The sequence below is a fragment of the Octopus bimaculoides genome, chromosome 23 (genome assembly GCF_046866305.1).
Source record: "Octopus bimaculoides isolate indiv1 chromosome 23, ASM4686630v1, whole genome shotgun sequence".
Classification (NCBI taxonomy): domain Eukaryota; kingdom Metazoa; phylum Mollusca; class Cephalopoda; order Octopoda; family Octopodidae; genus Octopus; species Octopus bimaculoides.
Genome location: NC_142950.1, coordinates 35,631,829 through 35,641,828, shown reverse-complemented (window position 1 = coordinate 35,641,828; position 10,000 = coordinate 35,631,829). Strand labels below are relative to the sequence as shown.

The window sequence follows — 10,000 nt, the reverse complement described above, 5'->3', positions numbered from 1 at the left end:
ACCATGACCACCACCACCACCACCACCACCAACAACAACAACAACAACAACAACAACACTACAAAGAACGGAGAATTGTACGTTTTCTGACGCCAGTCTAATGTTTCTAACATCTGAACTGAAGAAGACTTAGAAATTAGTTTACAGATGTGTGTGCGTATGTGTGTGTTTGTGCGTGCGTGTGTGTGAGTGTGTGTGCGTGCGTATGTGTATATGTGTGTGTGTGTACGTCTGTGTGAATGGGTGGGTGGATGCACGTGAGTGTATGTTAGATGAAAAAAGAGCGATAGAAAGAGGCTAATGGCTGAGACCAGTTAAGAGTACAAAAATACAGAAGAGAGAGTTTATAATAATAATAATAATAATAATAATAATAATAATCCGTTCTACTATAGGCACAAAGCCTGACATTCGGGGAAAGGGGACAAGTCATTTATATCGACCCGAGTACATGACTGGTACTTGGATTCATTACAGCCTTCGTAATACGCCAACAAATGTTTCCAAAAGAAATTTCAGTCAGTTATACTGGTTGAGTAAATGTGAGACAACGAATGATGCTGCCACCGTAATTATTGAATATCATCATAAAGGACTTCAGACGACAGATTTTGTGATTTGAAGGCAATGAATTTTCCCTCTAGGTTTACCCTTAATCTCTGCTGATTGAGTTTCTTATGCTGCAGTTCAATACTAAGAAGAGTTCCAACCAGGCCTTTCGCGATACCCTTAAAGCCAGTAACTCTTCAGCACCCTCTCGTAAGTGTATATCAAATATTGATGCTTGAAACTTTGCAGCTCAATTGCTTGTCTTAAGTCATCTCAGAACACTGTGACATAATGGAGATTACGGAAATGATGTGGATTAATTGAGGCGGTTGTTACCTGTCAAAATGAAGCAAGCAAGCAAGCAACACACACACACATTAATATGTAGAGTCAACAGATGAGATCGTGAGAATCTCAATATAGAAAACACTTTGTAGTGCTCAGATGATTTGAACTTACACTCCGAAATCTTCACCGACGACCGAGTCACGTGGGTAAAGAGTGGCCATAAGGGTAAAGTCACGTGAACAGATAGGCAGACGACAATGATTCAAATGAACAGATAAAACCCAAGGTCTTATCCATTTATTCGAATCATTGTCTCTGTATAAATATGCATACATGTATGTATGTATGTACGTATGTATGTATGTATGTATGTATGTATGTATGTATGTATGTATGGATGGATGGATGGATGGATATGCCGTGTTTGTAGAAGATACAAGTTCGTGTCCCACGGGCAGCCTTCGCAATATTCTATCTAAAGGGTTTTTAACCCGATATTTATACGAATTATTTGTAGCTTTATTTGCTTCGTGATTCACCGTTCCTAATTACGAATTATTACGCCCTTTCGAAGTTTCTAAATTGCTTTGACATCACCGATATATGCATATATATTAAGAGAAAGAGAGAGAGAGAAAGAGAGAGAGAAAAAGAGAGAGAGAGAAAGAGAGAGAGAGAGAAAGAGAGAGAGAGAAAGAGAGAGAGAGAGAGAGAGATGTATGTGTATTGTTAAAGTGGATCCACAATTATCCGTTTAATTTACGAAAAATAAAATCAAGATATATTAGAAAATAATTATATTTGTCGTGTAATAAACGATTTGTTTTCTATTATTGCTGCGACACCTCTTGTGCCATTTCTCTCTCTCTCTTTCTCTCTCTCTCTTTCTCTCTCTCTCTCTTTCTCTCTCTCTCTTTCTCTCTCTCTCTCTCTAACTCTCTCTTCCCCTCTCTCTCTCTCTCTCTCTCTCTCCTTACAAGTCTTCTCCTCACCCGTCCACCATTATTAATCCACTGGCACTTACACACAACGCCTTCACTAAGTGTGGAGATGTTGACAGTGGGGGTGGCGGTGGTGGTGCTGCTGCTGCTACTCATCATGATGATGGCGACGATGATAATGATGATGATGATGAGGAGGAGGAGGAGGAGGAGGAGGAGGAGGAGGAAGATGATGATAGCGATGATGATGATGGTGATGGTGGAGGTGGCGATGTTATAATGGTAATGATCTTGATGCTGCTGCTGCTGCTGCTGCTGCTGATGATGATGATGATGATGATGGATGATGGGAATGATGATGATGATGATGATGATGATGATGATGATGATGATGATGATGATGATGATGATGATGATGACGACGAAGTTGAAGATGAAAATGAAAATGCTGCTGTTTAGTAAATCCACGTGCATCTAACACATGACATGTCCAAAAATCACATCACTACTACTACCACTACTACCACCACCACCACCACCACCACCACCACCACCACCACCACCACCACCACCACCACCTAGCAGACTTGGAAAAGGGATAAAATACTATACAAGGGGATGTTAAATGTTCCTGGCATTAAGGGTGTCGCGAAAGGCCTGATTGGAGGACCAGCCTTCCGAGTTCTTTTACAGGGTTTAGCAAAAACTGAAGGACCGCTGCAAAAAAAGTGTGTGAATCTGAGAGGGGAATATGTTGAATAAAATCACAACTGATCCTCCTGGATTTTACCCAAAGCTAGAAAATTTTCAGCGACCCCTCGTTGGATTTGCCATATTAGAAAAAGATATATAAGATGCCGAAAGACAGATTTTTTGGGGGTTTGTTGATTGGTTGATTGATTGGTTGAGTTTTATCTTTCTTTTACAGGAGAGCACTAAAGATTAGGTGAGTGCTAAAGATTGGGAGAGCAGTAGCTGTACCGAGAGAGATGAAAGAGAGCGAAAGAAAGTATTAGAGACATACGTGAATCAGTTAGACGGAGATGCAGAGGTACGTGGGGTTTTGACTTTGGAGAGAGATGTGGGGAAAAAGATGCATAGAAAAATAGGAATTAGGTTAGATAGAAAGATAAAGAGAATGAGAGAATGAGGTGGGGAGATAATTATAGAGAGAGAAATGAAAGAAAACAAACTCAGGGGATGATAGTGAAGTGTGTGCGTAGGGGGGTGTGAAAACACTTGGAAAGTGCAGAGAAAAGTTCGAGATAAATGTTGAAAAAAAATATCAAGACAGGAAGTAAAAGATTGAGAATATTAAAAAGAAGAAGAATTGAAACGCAAGAAGAAAATGGAGTAAAACATGAAGATAGATGAAAGAATACTGGAAGGAGACAGAAATAGACTTGGCTAATACTGAGGTGTCTATACTTTATATGTGTATATATATACATATATCATGTGGTGAGGCTTCAACAAGTTGTACAGCAATCGATCAGCTAAGAGAGTAAAGAAATTATTAGAATAAAAACAACAAAAAGCTTTGTGAAATACCGCCACCCAGGGTTTTCTAGACGAAATATTAAATTTATTTCACTATTTTCCCAGCTGATGAAAATAAGACGGTTTGTTAACAGCTTGAAAAATGGCGAATTAAATTAATATTTCATCTAGGAAGCCCTAGGTAGCTGTTTTTCACAAGACTTGTGGATCTTATTACAACACACACACAAATACACGCACATATGCTTATATATAACGTATATAGATACGCATGCATGCGTGTGTCTGTGTATACATGCATATATATATATATATATATATATATATATATATATATATATATATATATATATATATATAAAAGATAATAAGAGTGAAAAAACTACAGAAGGCTTGTGTTACATGGTTAAAATATATATTTAAATTATGTCAGAAAAATGTAAGAAAAATGTAAGAAAAATGTTATAAAATCTTTTTGGTATATAAACATTGTATTTTGAGAAATAACCGGTTTCGTGTTGTCTTTTCAAATTTCTCTACTTCATATATATATATATATATATATATGCATATACACATCTTTATCTATCCTTTCTCTGCGTGTATAAATAGACAGATAGATAGATACATATGCGACAGACAGACAGACAGACAGACAGACAGACAGACAGACAGACAGATAGATAGATAGATAGATAGATAGATAGATAGATAGATAGAATTTATTCTACGTTCAGGCTACAGAATTTCCCAGGTTACAGAATATAGTGTCTCAGTCCCAGTTTGTAGGTGTTTAACTTTGAGATTTTGGACGCTCTATCATACACCCATCTTTAATACCTGTCCAGGTAACCCTTAACACAACTTCAACGGGGCAATGGTTAGACAGGTGGACAAGTGGCCACGATTGGAAAAAGGAAAAAGAGAAAAACGCTAATGATTAATATTCTCAGAATTTCTACAGATTTTTATTGAATTTCTGACTAGGATTGTATCCTTCGATATAAATATATTGACTTGAATTTTCGAGCTAGAATCTAGAAGAATAGAATTTGAAAGTGGATCTTGCGAAAAGACGGTGTTATAGTGTGTGCTGGGCGAGAACATTTCTTAATTAAGCTTTTATAATGGATGTAACAGTCGGTATTTTCAATAAAGAATGTGTATTCATATTGTTTGTGTTGCTCATATAAAGTTGGTGAGTATGTTTATGTATGTATTTCTGTTTGTGTGCATGTGTGTGTATGTATGTGTGTGTTTGTGTTACTGAGAGAACGTTGTTTCTCTGTACGTTTTCATTTGGAGACTTCATTACGATCAAAACGACTTCGCCATGGATCCTCCTTCATAAGGATTCTCCTTACTCTGCTTGAGCTTGTAATTGCCGCCTCTGCTTTTCTGAGAAGCTGCACATACTCACCCAGTCGCAAGTAAGCCCACGATAACCCGAATATAACACCCTGTAACTAACTGGTCCATATATATTACCAGGGTCTAAAAATTGCTGATGCTCATAGAGATTACAGCTTAGTTGTGGTAGTCATGCAAAATCATTTATAACCTGACATCATCAAATTAATTGTTTCCCACGTGACAACAGTTGTTGCTAAATGCATTATCCCCAGAATGAAGACTAAATGACACCAACATCTTGTTTACGCTACGACATGCAGTATCCAGTATTAAAAGTTGTTGCCGCTGAATATACCATCCTGCAGGATACCGTCAGTGACTCCAGCATCTTGTTTGCTTCACGTGGACATAATAATAAAATTATTGATTTTTTGAAAGCAAACTGACCACGTGAACTGAACTGACCAGTGGAGTCCTAAATACCTAGAAGCCATCTTTAAAACTCCGTCTTTTAAATTCGCTCCACGTTTCTTTCATATATGTATGAGGTAGACATGTCCTATGCTCATGAAATTTGAAGGCATATGAAGCTGAATCAAACTGTTATTTAATACACGTAACTCCAACCGAATGTGTTGTGTGCCACTTCCTTTTGTTTGTCCACTCTCTCGTGTATTTGCATATACACATACACACATATATAAACGTGTGTATGCAGCACGCACATATGCAAACACATATACACATACGCATATGTACATATATATTTTTACATATGCATATGTATATATGAATATATGTATGTATGTTCATGTTCCAATATGCATACACAAAACATATATGTTTGTATATATACATACAAGATAGAGCTCCGTTGGCGGCAGCAGTGTAAAGTTCATTTTTGCTGTGTAGAATTTTTTACTAAGACAAATTCAGATTTTGTGCGCTACATATGTGTGTCCGGAGTATTACAGGTTATATCGAGCAAGTCATTTCTCTTGTCTCGAAGCCACCAGATGAAACGAGATGAGAAGCAGAAGTTTTCCAGCTTCGTTTCCCGTTATATTTGGACGCTTCGGGAACGCACATCACCCCTCCCTATCCCGTTTAGCTCCCAGACTTTACATCGACTACGAATCCTTCAGTACACTGTTGGGGGTGGGGTGGACATCCTCCCTACAAATTGATGGCTTTGACAAGCAAAAGCCCTTCAGTGGACATTTGGACTGATACCAGTAGTTGCAAATGGGTGCTCGGTGTAAAGTCTGTTTAGGTGTTTGCTTTTTTCTGTTTTACCGTGCGTTGTTGAAAATAAATGTTGTCTAGGAAGGTGTGACTGACCTTAATATCATGCAGATAGATCAACGGAAAAGCTTACTCGTGAAATTTATGTGCTGAGCACTCCAAAGACACGTGTACTCTTAACGTAGTTCTCAGGGAGACTCAGCGTGACACAGAGTGTGACAAGGCTGGCCATTTCAAATACAGGTACTACTCATTTTTGTCAGCTGAGTGGACTGGAGCAACATGAAATAAAGTGTTTTGCTCAAGGACACAACGTGTCGCCGAGAATTGAGCTCACAACTTTACGATCGTCAGCGGAATGCCCTAACCACTAAACCACGTACCTTCACTTTATATGATATATATATATATATATATATATATATATATATATATATATATATATATATATATATATATATATATATATATATATATATATATATATATATATATATGTGTATGTATGTATGTATGTATACACACACAATCACGTGGCGCGTGCTTATGCACACAAATGGATATACATACGTACAAAGAGGTCTGCATGCGTGTGCATAGGTATGTCGTACTTGCATCAATATATGTGAGTGTGTGTGCATGCGGACACGCGTGTGTGTTTATGAATATATTTTCTCTCAATCTCAACATATAATTTGAATAAGTGCATACGCTCAAACACACACACACATACACGCAAACGCGTGCACCCATACACATACATACACACACACATATGTACATTAATATACATATATATATATATATAGATACAGTTTTTTTTTTGTGGTGGTATGTGTATGATATATGTATATGTGCGTATGTCTGTATATGTATGTATTAATGTATATATTTGTGAATGTGTGTGTGTGTGTGTGTGTGTCGATGTGTGTTTAAGAGAGTTGTGTTTAGGGGGATGAAAATGCACTTGAGTGTTAAAACTTTGACAAACGCAGAGAGAGGGGCGATAGATAGACAGACAGACAGATTAGATAAATAGATAGATAGATAGATAGATAGATAGATAGATAGATAGATAGAGAGGTAGATAGATAGATAGATAGATAGATAGATAGATAGATAGATAGATAGATAGCTGTTATTCTTTCTAACACATGTACCGTCTTTATAATCGATATATTTCGTCAACTTGTCTGTCTAACCATCTACCACCTGTTCAATTTGCTTGTCACTGTACATCTCTCTCTCTCTCTCTCTCTCTATATATATATATATATATATATATATATATATATATATAAACAAATAGTAAATGAGTATATGCATATATACGTACAGGTATGTGCGTACCGACATCCACCTGTATGTATAGGTGCATATCTGAGTACAGGACATTGCAAACAAAACGTAGACGGGAAAACACACAAGCCACATAGAGAACATTCTACTTCATCAGCTACCTCCGCTATAACACCGGCGTTTCGAAGATATATATATATATATCTGTCTGTCTGTCTATCTATCTCTCGCACTGTCTCTTCCCTTTGTCTCTCTGTCTCTTTCTCTGTGTGTCTATTTAACGCGTTTCTCAATTTGCCTTCCTGCCTGTCTGCCTGTCCGTTTGTTTACTTTATTTCAATCATTTCTGTTCAACGTAAAACAAAACGACATAACGCACACGCATGCGAATCCGGGCGAATTTCTAAGCATTCGCATGCACGTACTCACACACTCACACACACACACACACACACACACACACACACACGTACATACACGCGCGCGCGCGTTCGAGCCCACGCGCTCTGAAACGCAACTACAAAGAGTCAGGTTTTAAAACATTCTGAAACAAAAGCAACAAAAATACACACGCACACACAGAAGCCATTTCGCCCAAACCACACGCAGATACGCAAAACCTGATAATATGCACATATATACATTAAAAGCATTCTGCCCGTAGATACACACACACACACACACACGCTCTCTCTCTCTCTCTCTCTCTCTCTCTCTCTCACTAAATCATACATATATACACACTGAATACTGCACACGGCCGTACCCTCAATTACAGGTGCTCACGCACTCATGTACACACACTCACAAGCATGTGTGCACACCCACCCACATACACACACTCATACACACATGATGCACACTCATATATACACACACTCACTCATGAAACGCAGCATACGCACGTACACAGCCACACACACGCTCCACACTCACTCGTACGCACACTCACGCGTACGCACACACAGGCATACACGCACTCAGGCGTACACACACACGCGTTCACTCACGCGTACACGCGTGCGTTTGCACACCCACGCTCACTCTCACACACACACACACTCTCACGCTTGCCTCCCCCCCCCCCACACACACACAAAGGGACTCCACTTACCGTCCAGATCTGCCGACCTGTTGTTCCGAGCCGCCGCTACCTGCGCCGCCTCTGCTGCTGCTGTTGCTGCCACCGCCGCCGCCTCGCCATTGCTTTTATCGTTATTGATGAGGTTACTGTTGAAATCCATTGACAAATGAATCACACTCGGCACCCTTGGATGTGGAATTTTTGTTCCTTTGTCTTGTTTACACCTGCTTCTGTCTGATTCGGGATCCCTACCACCTTTTCTTCGTTAATATCTTCCGTCTCCCTTCAATTATGTCGTCTGCTTTTCAATATTTCTCTCTTATAATCCAAAGTCGCTTTTCCCTTCTCCTTTAATTTTTCCGCTTCCCCTCTCTAATACACGTTTCTTTCTCTTCTCTTTCTTTCTGCCAAACGATCTCTTTCTTCTTTCTTTCTTTATTTCTTTCTTCTTTTTTCCACCTTTCCTTTCTTTCTGTCCTCAATTGTGTCGTCTGCTCATCAATCAATTTTTTTTTTCATTCGTTCGTACTTTCTTGTTTATATCCTTCCTTTGTTTTGCTTTTATTCATTTTTCCCCTGTTTCTTTCTTCTTTGCTTTGGCTTCGATCTATTTATTTTCTTCCCTTAACCTTTCCTTCGTTATTTCTTTGAATCTATTGATCTATCTCTCCATCAAAGAATCATTTACTCCACCTATCAGTCTCACCATCAATCGTTACCCATATTATCTCTATATTTTTTCCTATTTATTCTATCCCTTCGAAGCCTCCTTCATTCTTTCATTTTTTCCCTACCTTTCACATTATCTAAACACACTCGTCTTTCTTCTTTTTCCTTTGGTCTCTTTCCTTTTTATTTTTCTTTGTTCTTTCTTTCTTTTTAACACGTTTCTCCGTGATTCTTGTATTCAGTGTGTCTTCTTATCTATCTCTCCGTTGATCGTTTATTTATTTCAACATTTCGTTGTCTGTTTCCATCTTTACGATTCCAACAACCTCTTTTACTCTCTTTCTATCTCTTTCTCTCTCTCTATATATATATGTATTTTATGTTTTCTCTTCTTCTTTTCTGCTTTCCTTTCTTCCTTCAAGTTTTTCTTCCCTTTCTTCTTAATCAACGTCTTTTTATCTTTCTTTTCTTCTCACGTATTTCACCTTTTTTACTCTCTTCTTCCATTCCTTAATAATTATATTCCTTTATCCTTTTATTCCGTTATCCCTATTCTTTTCCTGGATTCAGTTTCTTTCGTCTTTCCTTCTCATATTAAAACAACATCACACTTCGAGTTCTTTTGGCTAAATTTCCATTTGTAAATAATTCATTTACACTTTTGTTATTACTATTATCATTATTATTATTATTATTATTCTCTCTCAACAACAACAACGGAGGAGGAGGAAAAGAGAGAGATCTCTCTCAACAACAACAACGGAGGAGGAGGAAAAGAGAGAGATAAAGCATCGTTTGCGAAGAAAAAAACATCAATATTCTTTTCACATTCCGAATATTCTATTTTGATTTTGTTTGGGGAGTTGGTTCCTGTCAATTTAAGGCCCTTATCTTTCTATCTTGTCTCCTGTTTCCTGTTCTGTTCAGCTCTAAATCTTTATCTTCCTCGTTTTTTTTTCCTCCTCTTCCTTTACTGAGAGGGTCCCTGTTACAGTTGATGTCAACAATAGTTCTGCCTTTATTTAATAATAACGATAAACGATATCAACAATAATAATAATAATCCGTTGTT

At 38.0% G+C, this 10,000-nt stretch overlaps 1 protein-coding gene across 5 annotated transcripts in view; it reads right to left on the bottom strand.

Moving 5' to 3' along the window:
• LOC106878307 (uncharacterized) overlaps positions 1 to 10,000 on the bottom strand; it is a 154,438-nt gene that overhangs the window by 124,505 nt on the left and 19,933 nt on the right. For 3 of the 5 annotated variants that reach the window (XM_089340428.1, XM_089340432.1, XM_089340431.1), the window contains exon 1: positions 8,290 to 9,879. The exons of the other annotated variants lie outside the window; for them this stretch is intronic. In XM_089340428.1, the coding sequence (XP_089196554.1) occupies positions 8,290 to 8,419 (130 nt within the window). In that variant the 5' untranslated portion in view covers positions 8,420 to 9,879. Of the gene's footprint in view, positions 1 to 8,289; positions 9,880 to 10,000 lie in introns of those variants that run through there. 5 annotated transcript variants of the gene reach the window in all.